The sequence below is a fragment of the Meriones unguiculatus genome, chromosome 16 (assembly GCF_030254825.1).
Source record: "Meriones unguiculatus strain TT.TT164.6M chromosome 16, Bangor_MerUng_6.1, whole genome shotgun sequence".
Lineage (NCBI taxonomy): Eukaryota > Metazoa > Chordata > Mammalia > Rodentia > Muridae > Meriones > Meriones unguiculatus.
Genome location: NC_083363.1, coordinates 4,880,148 through 4,895,832, shown reverse-complemented (window position 1 = coordinate 4,895,832; position 15,685 = coordinate 4,880,148). Strand labels below are relative to the sequence as shown.

The window sequence follows — 15,685 nt, the reverse complement described above, 5'->3', positions numbered from 1 at the left end:
CTTTTAAAGATATTTCTGTTTTTAATGTGAGATTTTTGGGGACAAGTAAGAAAACGGTTGTGTAGCTTGTTCGTGACATTTGCGTGTCAGGTTGACAAGGGGTTGTACCGGCTGGCTTTGTGTCAACTTGTCACAAGCTGGAGTCATCAGTCAAGGAAACGCCTCCTTGAGTCCAGCTGCAGGGCATTTTCTCAATTAGTGATCCATGGGGGAGGGCAGAGCCCACTGTGGGTGGGGCCGTCCCTGGGCTGGTGTCCTGGGTTCTGTAAGAAAGCAGCTGAGCAAGCCACGAGGAGCAAGCCAGGAAGCAGCACCCTCCGTGGCCTCTGCCTCAGCTCCTGCCTCCAGGTTCCTGCCCTGCGTGAGTTCCTGCCCCGACTTCCTTTGGTGATGAACACTGATGTGGAAGTGTGGGCCCTTTCCTCCCCAGCTTGCTTTTTGATCATGGTGTTTTGTACCAGCCCTAGAAACCCTGACTAAGACTAAGACACATTTTCTGCGCATTGTGGACGTGGCGATAGGCTCCCAGCTGGTGGCTGTGGACGCCTCCTCTGCGGGTGGGTCTGTTTGCACAACTGTGAGCTGGGGGTGTAAGAGGCTGTGCCTTACTCCCAGCTGGCCAGAGACGCGGATGGCCGGATGGCCGCTTGTCACAAGTCCACACACAGGTGCTAGAGCCATGGGCTCCCTGGGTGGTTGGCAGGAGGGTGTGGCCGTGGGGGAGGGTAGCCTGGATGGCAGGCCGAGTCTTGATAGCTTTGGAGACTAACACTGTTGGTGGTGTGGCAGGCTCCCAGCAAGGATGAGGGTAGGGAGGCCTGGGCTCTCAGGTGAGGCTGCTCTCAAGCTGGAGGCATCCGTTCAGGAAGGTCAATGAAAAGAATCCTTTTTTTTTTTTCTCTTGATGGCATTGAGGTTGTTTTTTTATAGGCACTTGGTGACCTCTTCATAGGTTTATTTCAGGCAGTGTTCAGGGATGTGGCACAGAATGATTTATTTTTCATTTCATGTCCATTGCTGTTTTATCTGTGCATAGTTTTGGGTGTCAGAACCCCAGAACAGAAGTTACAGACAGTTGTGAGCTGCCGTGTGGGTGCTGGAAATTGAACCTGGGTCCTCTAGAAGAGCAGCCAGTGCTCTTAACCTCTGAGCCATCTCTTCAGCCCCAGGAGCTAAAGTTCTGAAACAGGGGTCAGAAACCTTTTGTACATAGTTTATTTTTCTTTAATCTTATTATTAAGACAATCAGTCTCATACACAGTCCAGGCTGGCCTTGAACTTGTGGCAGTTCTGCTCTGCCTATCAAGAGGTGGGGTTACAGGCATGTGCGACCACACACCCAACTGTACAGTTTCCTTTATTTATATGAGGATTTTGTTTTTCTTTTTAATAATGGGGGGGTTGTGTATATGCGTGCAGAGCCCACAGAGGCCAGAAGAGGGCGCAGTATCTCGTGGAGCTGGAGCTGCCTGGCACAGAGCAGCAGTTTTACCACCCACCCTCCTCTCCAAACCTTGGACATGGTTTCTTCTCTGCTGCCATAACCTTCCAGGCTGTAGAGTATTTGTTATGAGTCCCTGATGCAGGTCTCATTTTTGTACTGTGTTGTTTGAGGCAAGTATAGACACTGACTCTGTCAGTGTGATCTAGATCTCTTCAGGGAAGCAAGATGGCCGCCCCCTTGACCCATCCAGTGGAGACAAAATGGCTGTTCCTGTGCCATCCAGTAGAGGCAAGATGGCCACTACCCAGCCCCATCCAGGGCAGTCAGAGCTTACACAATAGTGGGGACAGCCGCCCCGTCTCTGCCCTGGGTTCTCTCTGGACGTTTCTCAAATGCCCTATCCTTGGGGTGACTCCATGCTGACACAGTAACAAAGGGGTCCTGGGAGGTGGTCATGAGTCCCGGGCTTCCCATCTGCTCCCAGGCTGGTAATGTTGGAAATGAGACAGTGCCCTCCTGACCCGACTCTCTTCAGCCCTGTGTCAAGGTGAGAGGCAGAGAGAGACTGCATCAGCCATCTTTCTTTTACAATGGTCCATGAAGATGGTGCGAATGAGGGAGGAGGCCATTCCCTGCTATGTGTCCGAATAAATGAGGACATGGCTGGGGGGGAAGTTTGCTGTAGATATGAGGGAGAGGAAAGCCAGAGGCACCAGGAGGAGTCCAGACTGGAAAATGACCGACAGAGTGAACAGGGCCATGAGATGAGGGTGGGGATCGAGAGAGGAAGAGCAGGGGAGTCAAGTGGAACAAGAGAGAAGCGGCAGACCAAGAGGCCAAGAGAGCCCTCTCCAAAAACCTGCCTTTGTATACTTCAGTTTGGCTTGAATTGCTTATTTCCCTGAAATGACTCAAGTATAGCTCCCCGCAAGGTCCCCTTTGCCACAGGGTCCCCCTTCTCTGCTTCCATTTACCCCTTGGTCCTCAGTGGCTAAGTCCAGTTTATAGATGAGCGTCAACCTTGGCTTTAGGTTTTGCTCTTGAATAATTGTTAAGCAAGTGCTGGTGGAGCCTGTGGGCAGCCTGGGCCCCCTTGCTGGGCCCGGCTGGGATGGCGTCCTTTCTGAGGAGCACCTTCTGCCTGATGGGCTTAGGGTGAGAGCGTGAGCCAGGGTGACTCTGCCTCACAGCAGGCCACAGCGTAGACTTCCTGACTTTTCCTGATACCTCTGGCTGTTTTCTCCCAGATATCTACAGTAAACTTCCTCCACCATACCTAGGAATTGTCATGTCTTTTTTATTTCGTTTTTTAATTAATTGCTCTCCTGGGTCTGCAATAGTCCCGCTGGGGACTTGAGAGTATGAGGGCTAAAGTTAGGGTTAAGTTTTAATTATACTGTGCTTAAGAGCTCTGTAGAACAAAAATGTGCTTAACCTGACAGCCCCGCTTTCCCACCAAGGACGGAGAATTGTGGGGGCCTGTCTTTCACCTAAGATAACAAGCCGTGTGTCTTCACTTCTGTAAACAAGGCTGGTTGCCCAAAGGCACAGGATGGGCTTGATCACATGTAGTCAGGGTATAAGCTTGCCCCTGATTGGACAAAGACAAGACAAAGACTGCGTCCCTCCTCCCGAATGAACCCTGAGTGGTCTGTGTTGATGTCTGTCTGTCCATCCAGAGCAGAAGGGGGGGAGGGCCTCAAGACTGGAAGCGGGAGTCTCTTCAGAGGAAGGAGCACACACTGCGGGGGAGCAGAAGGTCTGCGGCACTGCCTGGCTGAGGTCCCACCAGGCCTGGGCGGGAGGCCAGATGCAGGCTCCGGGGCACTGAGGTCACTCCGGCCTAGGAGTTCTGTCCACTGACTCCCTAAGAAAGGACAGAGAGTCACCCTTTGAGCACCCCCACCTAGGACATGATTCGCTTTCGATCCACCCAGGCCTCCTTTCCAGGAACATTCCCTCTGTTGTACTTGACCAAAACCAGGGATCTAGGATTGTTCCAAAAGCCAGTTTAGGGGGGTTCGCTTTATCATGCCAGAGCCCTTAGCTGCTCTGGCAAGGGGAGTGCCCGTTGGGATGTGATTTTAAAAGGTGTTTGCAATATTACTCAGTTTCTAAAAGATTAATTGGTGCTTGCTTTCCCAGGAAGGGTAGGTGCTTTCCAGAGAGCTCAGGGCAGTTAGTTGTTTGGGTAGTGCCCGATGCCAGGTGCGGGCATGGGCGGGTCACACACGTGAGGACTATTTGGATCATCAGTGGAGTGGGGTTTTTGGTGGGGACTGGATACAGGTTTCTCCGTGTAGCTCTGTCCTGGACTTCTGTAGACCAGGCTGGCCTTGAACAGGGAAATCCCCCTGCCTCTGCCTCCCGAGTACTGGGATAAAGGTGTGTGCCACTAGGAGCTAGGAGTGTAGGAGTGGCTCTCAACCTTCCTAATGCTTTTATTTTATTTTATTTTTAAATAATTTATTTAATTTTATTTTGTGTGCATTAGTGTGAAGGTGTCAGATCCCTTGGAACTGGAGTTACAGACAGTTGTGAGCTGCCATGTGGATGCTGGGAATTGAACCCAGGTCCTTTGGAAGAGCAGACGGTGCTCTTAACCTCTGAGCCATCTCTCCAGCCCCTTGCTACTACTTCTTAACTTTAAATGTGCTGCTGTTCTGACTCATAATGTAAACATCTGAGGTAGGATATCTGGTATCTATCCCCACGGGTTAAGAACCGCCGTCTTAACAAAATCGATGTAACTCTCTTCATCCTATTTTGAGATAGGATCTTGCTATGTACCCCTGGCTGTCTTCGAACTTGCCATGTAGCCCAGGCTGCCCTCAAACTCAGAGATCCACCTGCCTCTGGCTCTGCCTCTGAAGCGCTGGAATTATAGGTGTTCACTTCCTCCTCCTCTGTCCCAGCTTGCTTGCTTGCTTTGCTCTCTCTTGTTCTCGTTCTGTGTTTCTCTTTTCCTTTTTTGGTTTTGGAGACAGGGTCTCATGATGTAGTGTTGGCTGGCCTTGAACCACAGAGAGACCCACCTGCTTCTGCTTCCCAAGTGCTTGGGCTAAAGGTGTGTGTCCCCACCCTCAGCTCCCAGCTGTCGTCTTGACACACGTGGGCTAGGGTTGACTAGGGCTGTGCCAGGAAGGAGGGGAATGAAGCTAGGGGGTGTGCTAGGGCTGCCAGAGCCCCCTGGGACAGGAGAGGCAGGGCCACTCCTGGGTGACGCCCAGAGGAGTTCCATACCTCAGGGCAGCTGTAATCTTGGATCCGGTTGGGATGGGGCTTGTAGGTGACCCAAGCCGTCTTGGAAGTGGGGAGCGGAGGAAAGTCGAGTGGGCAAGGAGCGGACCTGGATTCGAGGAGAAGGCAAGGACACACGCGTGAGGGGAAAGAAGAGCAATTAGAGTCCCGAGCCTCACCGTCACCTGACCCCAAGGTAGGAACTTTCCCTCTCTGGGAAATCACAAGTGTCTGCTGAGCCCGACTTGCACCCTCGTGGATAGGTTTTGTTGTTGTCTTTAAAGTTTATTTATTTGGTGACCACAGTTTCTCATTCAGGGGTCCCAACTGGACTCAAGGATTGGCAGGTTACACCAGGTCCTGGGTAACATTGTGGCTGCCGTGGACACAGCCTCAAACCTTGCTCTTCAAACACAGGCAGACCCCCTAGGCTCCTCTATCACGCGTCACTTGCGAGCAGGTGGGAGGGCCCCAGCATCTACCCGAGAAGAGGGACTAGTCGACAGCTGAATAAAATACAAGTCCATGGACCCAAGAGGGATGTGAAGGAAAAGTGTAGGACAGGGCAACGTTCAGTGGGTAGAGCCACGCGCCCCGAACCCTGCCAGCCTGAGTTCATCCCTGGGACCCGCAAGATGGAAGGTCAGGGCCGTCTCCAGAGAGTTGCCCTTTGACCTCCGCAGCACACACTCACACACAAAGACCGACAGTAGGTAAATGGGTGTCTAAAGAAATTTCTACCAAGTGGATTGAAGAGTGGTCATAAGCAACTTCCTGTTTGTGCAAGTAAGGTAAAAGAATGACATAGGTTGTGTGCTTATAAATCCAGGACCGGAAAGCTGGGAACAGAAGGGGATCACGGGTTCAGAGTCAGTGGGTTTGAGGCCAGCGTGGTCCTCGTGGTCGATTCTAGGGTAGCTGGGGCTACTCTGCTCAGGACCCCGCCGTCTTCTCAGTGGCTTCCCATTCACAAGCGGCCTGTGCTGCGCCCTCCCAGGCTGCTGGGCCGGGTCACCCCTCTCTTGCAGATCAGAGAATGGAGGCTCGGAGGGAGCCTGCTTGTCCTAACCTGAGCTCTGAGCTCAGCCAGCAGAGCAGGGACCTTCTCCCACCAGCCAGGCGCTCACTGCGCTTTGCTCACCGGCTTCTTGGACCGAGGGTTTCTCTGGGAGAATTCTCTGGGCGCATTTGTCTTCTGTTTCTTCTTGAACATCTTTTTTGCCATGTGTGCATGCGCGGCAGGGCTCTCCCTGGGCAAAGGGACCGAGGAGGTGTTTGTTAAGGCCTGGACAGCGTCTGCCACCATCAGAGCCCTTCGTGAGCCCGGGAGGCCCAGCCAGGCCAGGGGTAGCATTCCCCAGCAAACATTCCTGATTATCATTAGCTATTCATCTGGGCAGTAACCAGGCCAAGGACACAGACGAAGCCCAAATTTACACGCACTAAACAAGGAGGTTAAAACCACACAGACAGGACACATACACTTTATATACTTTAACTTACACAAACTGCCAAAGGTTTTTTTTTTTTTAAGATTTTTTTTTTTTTTCTGGGACCTGGGTCAGGCCCCTGCAGGAGCAGTTTGTGATAACCCCTGAGCCATCTCCCAGCGATACCCCTCCCCCCCAGGCATAGACATAAAATTACACATAATGATGGCAGATACAGACCCTTTTTTTTCCTTTTCTTTTTTTTTTTGAGAAAGTTTCTCTGTGTAGCCTTGGCTGTCCTGGAGCTTGCTCTGTAGATCAGACTGGCCCCGACCTCACAGAGATCCGCCTGCCTCTGCTCCTCAAGCACTGGGATTAAAATCGTGCACCCCCACCGCCCAACTCCGATACATCTTAATAAGCTTGATGTAACACATACAGATGTCGAAGGAAGAATGCCCAAGAGCCCAGCCATTGTCAGGGCTGTTCCCAGGTGGAGGGACCGGCAAGTTATGCCAGGCAAGGTGACGGTAACACACCCTCCACTCTCAGCACTCTGAAGGCAGAGGCAGGCTTGCCAGCTCAGTGCTAGCCTGGGCTACGTATTGAGACTCACATCCAACAATAAAGACAGTTAAAGTGGGGGGGTCAACATATGCTTGACCCCTGCCCCCCTGCTGATCTTTCATTGTCCAATCTGTTACCCAACCAGCAAGGGATCCTGGCAAATGTAGTTCCCAGAGATCTCTTAGAAATTCTCCAGAATCCCCCATCTTTCCCCCCACCCCCCACCACGACTGCAGAGATAATGGTGTCGAGACAACTCAGACAAAGGAGGCGGCTCCCCACATCACACCAAGGCTACAGCGCCAGCGCCAGGGTTAAAGCCACGCGCCACCATGCCAGCCTCAAAGGTGTTCCTTGAGACTTCCTTTCGTATCATCAGGGGCGACCCAAGGCCAGGATGGGGCACCCACCACTTAGACCTTGCCAACCGTGGCTTCACCCAAGATAAGACCCGGGGCTAGGAGTGCTCATGGTGTACCCAGTGTGTGCAGGAGGGAGGCAGGGGGATGGCGTCGCCCCCATCAACAGGCATGCTCCACACAGCACCTTACTGGGGAGGAAGGAGAGGGGAAGAACACAGGCGGCTGATTGACAGGCAGCTGATTGACAGGCAGCTGAAAGGGTAGAAGTGTCGCTTAGCTGAGCAAAGGTGACAGCACGTCCCGAGGAAGGAGAAACTTACGGCAGAGGCTTTCGGGGCGCTTCCTTCCTGGTACCTGGTGCCATGGTGCCCGTCAGCTGTGAAGAGCGGGGAGGTCCTGTAGCGGGAGTGAGTACACGGGAGGTGTGAGGCAGGTACCCGGAACGGGGTTGTTTCACAAACTGCAATGGTGAGTGTTTAAAACCAGCAAGGATGCCAGATGTGGGCCGGCACCCCTCTCATCCCAGCACTCAGGAGTCAGAGGCAGGGGGATTTCTGAGTTCGAGGCTAGCCTGCTCTACATAACGAAAGCCAGACTATCCAGGGACACGGCGGTGAGGTGCTGTTGTCAAGAAAACTTGCCTTTGTTTCTTTTTCCTTTCCCAGTTTTTCAAGACAGGGTTTCTCTGTGTAGCCCCAGCTGTCCTGGAACTTTGTTTGTAGACCAGGCTGGCCTCGAACTCAGAGATCCACCTGCCTCTGCCTCCTGAGTGCTGGGATTAAATCATCTTTTGGAGATGTTTTCTCTCTGATCTGGCTAGGCTCATTGGCCAGTGAGCTCCAGCAATCTGCCTGTCTTCATGCTCCCAGCCCTGGAATTACAGGCATGTGCTGCTCTACCCAGCTTTGATGTGGGTTCTGGGAAAATCAAACTCACGGGTTCCCACGAGTTTGTTTTTGTTGATTAAACACTTGTGTAAGTTGTATGAGTTCTAAATATAGATGGCTCTAGTTATTAAAGGCTTTACTGTAATAAGCCCATGATATCAATATTAAATGTATTTTATTTTTTTAAAGATTTATTTAGCTGGGCGGTGGTGGCTGCACACAGCTTTAATCCCAGCACTCAGGAGGCTGAGGCAGGAGGATTTCTTGAGTTCTAGGACAGCCAGGGTACACAGAGAAGCCCTGTCTCCAAAATCCAAACCAAACAAAAAAAGACGTATTTCTAGTTGTGTAAATGGGAGGTAGGGGTGTGTGTGTGTGTGTGTGTGTGTGTGTGTGTGTGTGTGTGTGAGCGCAGGTGCCCTGGGATCCGGAAGAGGGATCACAAGTGGGGTGAGCCACGCGCTGTTCTGGGAACTGAACTCGGGTCCTCTGGGACAGCAGACTGTTCACCACCTCTGCACCATCCATCTCTCCAGCCCCCTGTGCCGTTTTCACTGCCAGAGGGAGGGGCTGAGCTTTGAGACATTGGCGCAAACACACAAGTAGCCTGTCAGTATCCCCTTTTGGGGCTAGTGTTACCCGCCCTGCCCTGAGGGCCAAGCAGGGAGGGTCGTACCTGTGGGCAGTTGTGGGTCCAGCTCCTCTGCAGGCGGGAGGGCGGGTGGTGGTGGTGGTGGTGGTGGTGGTGGCGGCGGCGGTGAGGGACTGCAGTGTGGCGGTTCTGGGGCCGCCCTGGCTTCCTGGGAGGGTCTGAGCAGCAGTTTGGATGGATGAGGGCTCTGGGGAGGTGCGTCAGGCACAGAGGAGCCAGCCTTGGAGCTGTGCGAGTCCGCAGCCGAGAGCTGAGCTTCATCCTTGGCTCCTAGCCTCGGGTTTGGGGTGCTAAGATTTCCTGGGCGAACGTCACAGGGGCCGGTGGGCAGCCGGGTGCCCACGGCTGGGCCTGGCTGGGGAGAGGCCGATGGCTCACCTTCAGAGGCTGGTGGCGAAGTGGGGGCCTCTACCAACCCCGCGGGCCGGGGTTCAGGCGGCGGCGGTGCTGGGGGGCGGCCATCCTTCGGGTCCTCTTGGGGAGCCCCTGGGACCTGGACCTGCTCGGAGTCTGCAGGGCGGGTCCTCCGTGCTGGGAGGCGGGGCGCGCTGCGAGGTGGCGGCTCGTGGCCCAGGGCGACCTCGATCTGGCAGTACACTTCCACCCGCGGGAAAATCACTCTCCTGCTGGGAGAGTCGAGGTACGCGGCGTCTGGGAGAAACCACGGGGCGTCAGAGTGCGCCAGAGTGATGGGAGGCAAGAAGATCGGGTGCGGGGGGGGGGGGGAGGGTTGGCCCTAAGGAAGGGAGGAGAGGTGGGGTTCGGGGAGATCATAGAACGGGTCCAGGAACTTTTGGTTTTATTTTTAGGCCTGGCCTCAAACTTGCTACAGGACCTTGATGGCCCCGTTCCCAGTTCCCCAGCCACCCGGCCTGGAAATTAAACACAGGTTTTCAGGCCTCTCCAGATGAGGGCCATGATGGTGCGCGTGGGGGAGGGCCTTGTCAGAGGGAGTGCTGGACGCCCCCCGGGCACAGGTGGGCGCTGGCTGGCGTCCTTCAGCTCCCCGCCTCTCCTTTCCCGCGCCCAGGAGGGCCGGGGGCGGGGCAGAGGCTTCCTAACTGCAGGGGTGACTGGGTGGGTGAGCCAGGCAGGGGGAGAAGGGGGGTGAGAGTGAGATGGAGGGGTCCAGGGAGACCTTTCTGGGCCTTGTGAGTGACTCCCCACGCCCCCGGACAAGCAATCTGAGTGCTTCCAAGTGGCAGGCTCTGGTACCAGCAGGAATTTCTCAGTAGCTCCTGATCCAACGTCCGGTGCCAAGAGACAAAGCCAAGAAACCCCTGGCGAGGCGGCGCACGCCTTTAATCCCAGCACTCAGGAGGCAGAGGCAGGTGGATCTCTGTGAGTTTGAGGCCAGCCTCGTCTACAAAGTGAGTCCAGGGCAGCTAGGGCTACACAGAGAAACCCTGTCTCGAAAAACCAAAATGGGGAAAGAAAAAAAAAAAATCCCAGAAGCCTTGTCTGATGGATGGATGGATGGATGGACTCGTGAGTGTGTGCTGGCGCCACCTGGTGTAGTGTGTGTGCATTACACGGCTCCCAGGAAGAACCCTGGCTTCCTTTGCAGGAGACAGGAACCTGCCCGGTTAGTTAAGCTGTGCAGAGGGGTGTGCCCTGGCTGGGGAAATGGAGTTGCCTCCAAAATCTCAAGTATCAAGTCATAGGATCTTACCAACCTCAAGTCCCTGGCGAACACCATCACTCAGGAGAGAGTGGAGGGCTCCCCAGATGGTAGCCAAAGGATACTGGCCAATGTCCCCATCCTCCAGGCTCCGGGAGAAACGGGGGTGCGGGACCCTGATGTGAAACCTTTTGTACTCACAGCAAAACTCTCTGAGGTAGTCCCTCCCATGTCCCCTCCTTCACAGGTCGGGAAACTGAGGCCCCAGGAGATTCATTACTGAACACCCCTAAGGTGTCAGGAGCTGGGTACAAGCCTTTCGTAACAAAACTGGAGACAAGACTCAGAGACGGGAAGAGATTTTTCCAAGGACACTCAGCTTGGGGGTGGGGCTGGGGACTGCTAGTCTCCAGAACCCAAGTCTCGTTTGTCCTCTGTCTGTCTGTCTGTCTGTCTCTCGCCCATCATTCTGTTTTCCCAAGTCCCTGGATGCCTGGACAGAAGAAAGGACCTGGAGAAACTGAGGGGAGAAGGTAAGGGAGCCGGAGAAGGCAGGAAGCAAATCTGAAGAAATAATATATTTCTAATATATTTCTAGTATATATTATTTCTTTCCCCAAAGGTGCTGGGATCAAAGGCGTGCGCCACCACGGCTGGCTCAAAGAATTGTTTTTAAGTCGCAGAGAAGAGATGTGTCAGAATAAGAAATGCTTTGGAACTCAAAGGCAGGCAGCCAAGCGTTCTGTATGGCTATGACAGAATATTATACCTCTGCCTGGATTGTAGTGTGAGTGTACGGAGGAAGGCTGGGCCAGCCTTGGTAAGCACCTTTGCCCTGGAACGCCCTCCCTGTGACATCAGTTCTGAGGAGTTAACCCTAGACACGGGCAGGCCTTTCACCCGCCTCCTCAGATGCTTCCCCGCCTTCATGGAGCTTGAGGGATCATCTCTGGACTCGCTCTGGTCTTCTGATAAAAGCCCCCTTCCCAGACCAACACAGGACGTCAATCAGTTTGTCAAAGGTAACTAGTCACGCCTACTTGAGATGGGGTCCTGAGCAGCCCAGGCTGGCCTGGAAGAAGCCAGATGGCCAAGGATGACCTTGAACCCCTGTCCTCTCTAGCCGGCATTCACTCCTACACCACCCGGGTCTTACCCAGGTGAGGATCGAACCCAGGGCTTTGCGCATGCCAGGCAAGGACCCTACCCACTGAGCTGCACCTCCAGCCCTGGCTTCGTCTTCAGTTTTGTAAATATGTTTAGAATCATCCCAGCCACTGCCCTCGTGTGCCAGTCCTGGGCAGTGCAGGCTGCTGGGTCTCTGTCCTCGTGCCCAGCTTTCTTGGCTACAGCTACAGGACGCTGTCCTCTACCCAGAATGCTATTCCGCTCCCCTGCCACCTCCCTCGCCAACCCTTCCTCAGGCTCCAGCTACTCACTCAGCCTCCGCAGGTAGGAAACAGCATCGTCATATCCCCTGTAGTAGTAATCCTGCAGGATCTAGGTGGTGACACAGGAAAATGAACCAGGCCACAGCCACTAAGCGAGCCACCGTCCCACCCAGGGTCATGCTCAGCAAGCTCACATTCCCCGTCCCTGTCCCCACCCAGGGCCATGTCCGCCGGCCCCGGCCTGCGCTCCCAGCTCACACCGTCCTCCCGGGAGAGCTGGGATGTTTCAGCGGGAAACCGATGCCACACATCTGGGACACGGGAAGGATGGTTTGGGGGTTCGGTTCAAATCCTGGTACCACCCCTTCATTGGCTGTGTGACTGGGACCATTCACAGCCTCGCTTTTTCCACCTGTCAAATGGGGACAGCGATGGTGCCTTTGCAGAGGACCTTGGGAGGGCCATGTGAGAGGTACAGCCACAGAGCTTTTTCTAAGCGGTGGCGGACGAATTGGAAACCTTTAGGTCTTTGGTGACCGCAAATTCTGCTGTAGGACTCTGTTTGAGATGGGATGGCATGTAGCCCAGGCTAACCTCAAACTAGGCAGCTAAGGATGACCTTGAACTCCTGATCCTCCTGCCTATACCTCTCCAGTACTGCCATTATGGCGCTCCACCGTGCTCGCTTTATGCAGGGCTGGGGATAGAACCCGGGTCCCATGCATGCTGTAGGCAAGGACTCCACCAACTGAGACACATCTTTAGCCCAGTTTGCTCTGAGTGGTCCTTTAACCATGGCAACGCCCTGGGCCCTTTGAGGGGAGGGACACGGATCCCGTGATAACTCTCCTGTCGCTCACCAGCAGGTCCGGGGGAAACAGCGCGTGTGTCATGCGGGTGATGTTCTCCAGGGAGAACTGGAAGGAGAAGTTGAACATCCGGAAGTCGGTGAAGATGGCCGGGCAGTCTCTCGGACAGATGTCCTGCTGGCTGCTGAAGGTGGAGATGGTGATGGAGTCAGTCCAGAAGGCGCAGGGCTGCATGCTCGTGAAGCCACCGTCGATGTACCTCTGCAGGTGGGAAGGGGGCCCGTGAGACGGCAGGGCCCAAGACCCGAGGTCCCCGAGGTAAATGGTGCTCGGTGTGGGCTGTCTATAGTGGCCTCCGACTCCCAGTCTAATGCCCTGGACTGCTCTCCCGTGGCCATCTCAGTGGTCCTGGCCTCTGTGTGGGGGTCCCGCCTCTGAATGACGCCAGAGACCAAGCCCCCTCCTACAGCCTCACAGGGTCTCCAGCCCCTTTCCTTTGGAGTGTGGGTGCGGCTTCTCTTGGTCTCCTCAGGAATGAACTGAGCGAGGGAAGAGCTGTACCTAACAGACTCTGTAAGCCTGGGAAAGGCTTGGTGAGGAGAGCGTCATGTCTGGGCCAGGGGGTGCACCCCATCAGACTGCAGCCAGGGACTGGTCTCAGGGCACCCCGAGGCCCGCCAGGGGGTGCAGGATCATGGCCTGCCCAGATCTGTGGGAGCAGAGTCCCCATCATCTTGGGCACATGAAAGCCAGTGCCCACTGGCCCCGAAGGTCTACTCAGTCAGGGTGCCCGGTTCCTGTGTTCCGGGCTCTGTACTCTGCACACCGACTTCCGGGAAAACCAGGCAAGCCCGGGAGCCTTGACTTGCTGGTTTCACTACAGGCTTGGTGGGTCTAGGGAGAGGACCCTGAAACCTCGAGAGGCAGCTCCCCTCAAAGACCTAGGCACCCATCTACATTAGGAATTTTGAGAGGTAAACAGTCCTCGCCTTAACGTACCCCACCTCAGGGTCTGATCACCCCATCACTCACCTCGCCCCGATACATTGGGGGGATGAAGCCACAGTAGACAGGAACGAAGCAGCTACAATACAGAGCCTGGAAAGCGACAGGAGACGGGGGCTGAGATGTCACAGTCCCTGAGGTGGGCGCCGCTGACCCCTGACCCCTACTGGTTCCCAATTTCTTAAATTTAAAGTCAGGGTACCAGCTTGGGAAACAGTCTTAAATTCTGATCCTTAGTTGAGCGGTTGGTAATCTACTGGATCACCTAGCAGACTGGCAATCTAGTCAGACCTGACGCCCCAACCTTAAAAAGCGGGTGGCTTTGATGTACCCAGAGTCTCCGCTGACTACCAGCTTTCTGCGACCCTGCCGCTGTCCTGGACCAGGCCCTGGACTCAAAGGAGGGTAAGAAGCCCCCCAGGGGAGGGCACAGGAGCAGAGAGGGGAAGGTGGGAAGGCTGCTGTGGCCTCAGAAGAGGAGGCCAGGCAGGGTGGGGAAAAGGAGCTGGACTCTGGCCAAGCAGGGAGAGCTGGGCCGGAAGTGGGAAGGAGGCAGGCAGCAGAAGTGGCCTGTTTGATGAGCTGTGGACTCCATAGCAGGAGAGGGAGTTGGGGGAGGCTGGGAGAGAGACCGCAGCCATGGGCTTGAGGGTGGCACCCAGGGGGCCTGGTACTTGTTTACCTGAACTCCTGGATGGGGTAGGCCTGGGGAGGGGAGGCCGGGAGAGGGGAGGAGAGTAAAGTTAGGAGATGGAAGGTTGAACAGAACCAGGGTCCGTTCAGTGGTCACGATTAGTCACCAAAACCTAGGAGCTCGGTGCAGTGCCACGCCGGGGCGGGAAACCGTGAGGGAAAATCCAACCCTTTATTTTTCAAGATTTGTGTGGATGTTCATCAGCACTTATCAGAAGAGGGTGTTGGATCCCCTTTGTAGAGGGTTGTGAGCCGCCATGTGGGTTCTGGAAACTGAACCAAGGTCATCTGGAGGAGGGCCAGTACCCTTAAAGACGGAGCCATCTCTTAGGGCCCATTAATTGTTTTTTAAAAGTGTGTGTGTGTGTGTGTGTGTACTCGAACTCATGTAGCTCAGGCTGGCCTCAAACTTGCTCTGTAGTGGGTGACCTTGAACTTCTAGTCAGCCCTGCTTACATGCTGGGGATGGAACCCGGGCCTCGAAAGGAGCTAGGCAGAAAACCCACCGAGCTACAGAGGGTAATTCAACCCATTAAAGCTCACTGGGACGGAGGGGGAGCATGGGAGCTGTTCCTTCTCCTTTCTACAATTTGGGGAGGGGGGACACCGGGACCCAGGCCTGGATTCAGGGCCCACTTCTAGACTTCTGGGAAGCACCAGAGTCAGCCCAGAGGCCCTGCAAGGTGAAGGCAGAAGGTAGGGAGGGTCCCTATATGGTCGCCACCTGCTGGTGGCCGGTTCTGGCTGGCTGTAGGGATCTCTGTGTCATCTCTCCTGGAACTTCCCCCCCTCACCCCCCCCCCCCCGCAGAGATGCAGGCAGGAAGGGAAGGGCCGGGAAGGGGAGAAGGGGAGAAGGAGGGAGGAGGCGGCTGGACTGGCCCAGCCCGGCGGTTCACACGCCCCCACCCCGCCCGTGATGGAGGCCGGGGACCTTGCCTCTATGAGCTCCTCCTTGGACGTGTACTCAGAGACCACCACGTTTTCGCCGTCCGTGACCCGCGTGAGGCTCACGTGCAGCCTCCCGCTGGCGAACTTGTAGGAGTCCTCCGGCAGCACGTTGTACAGAAACTGTCGCATCATCTGAACCATCTTGCAGGACGGCGACAGAGGTCCCAGGAAGAACTTCTTCACCTCGGCCAGGCCCATGTTCAGCACTCGGAGGTACTCCTCTGTGGGGGGAGGGAGCAGAGGGAGGAGGGGCGCACCATCAGCCCGCAGTGCAGGACGGGAGGGGGATGAGAGAGGGGTAGGGAGCTGGACAGGGGGAAAGGGGTGGGGGAGGAGGAGAGGGAGGGGGAGGGGGTCTCTCACTGATGTTAACAGCTTCACCCTTGGGTCCAGGAGCCCAAGAGGCCACATACACAGAGCACACAGACCCTTGGCAGGCTTCACTCTCACTATGTAACCTAGGGCGATCTTGAACTCCTGATTCTACCTTCTCCCATGCTGCCCTCTTAGCCGCAACCCCTCTCCCATAACTGGAGTTTTAAAATGTTGTTTCTATTCATGTGTATGTATGTGTGTGTGTGAGCTTAGGTCCTCCCAAGAGCACCTAGTGGTGCCAGGGATTTAACTTGGGCCT

The 15,685-nt window shown here is 55.1% G+C and overlaps 1 protein-coding gene and 1 long non-coding RNA gene across 5 annotated transcripts in view; one reads left to right on the top strand and one right to left on the bottom strand.

Moving 5' to 3' along the window:
- Positions 1-41: 41 nt before the first annotated feature.
- Pnpla1 (patatin like phospholipase domain containing 1) overlaps positions 42-15,685 on the bottom strand; it is a 30,641-nt gene continuing 14,997 nt past the window's right edge. For 2 of the 4 annotated variants that reach the window (XM_060369176.1, XM_021633478.2), the window contains 9 exons: positions 15,040-15,272; positions 13,436-13,501; positions 12,455-12,664; positions 11,643-11,703; positions 8,607-9,233; positions 7,364-7,439; positions 5,826-5,934; positions 4,688-4,793; positions 2,722-3,311 (listed from right to left, as the gene is read on the bottom strand). In XM_060369176.1, the coding sequence (XP_060225159.1) occupies positions 4,689-4,793; positions 5,826-5,934; positions 7,364-7,439; positions 8,607-9,233; positions 11,643-11,703; positions 12,455-12,664; positions 13,436-13,501; positions 15,040-15,272 (1,487 nt within the window). In that variant the 3' untranslated portion in view covers positions 2,722-3,311; position 4,688. Of the gene's footprint in view, positions 1,982-2,721; positions 3,312-4,687; positions 4,794-5,811; positions 5,935-7,363; positions 7,440-8,606; positions 9,234-11,642; positions 11,704-12,454; positions 12,665-13,435; positions 13,502-15,039; positions 15,273-15,685 lie in introns of those variants that run through there. The other 2 variants (XM_021633480.2, XM_021633481.2) reach the window with 2 other exon arrangements.
- Positions 12,660-15,313, top strand: LOC132648320 (uncharacterized). The gene is made up of 3 exons (XR_009586690.1): positions 12,660-13,547; positions 13,646-13,813; positions 15,200-15,313. It is a non-coding gene; the product is annotated as an uncharacterized LOC132648320 (long non-coding RNA).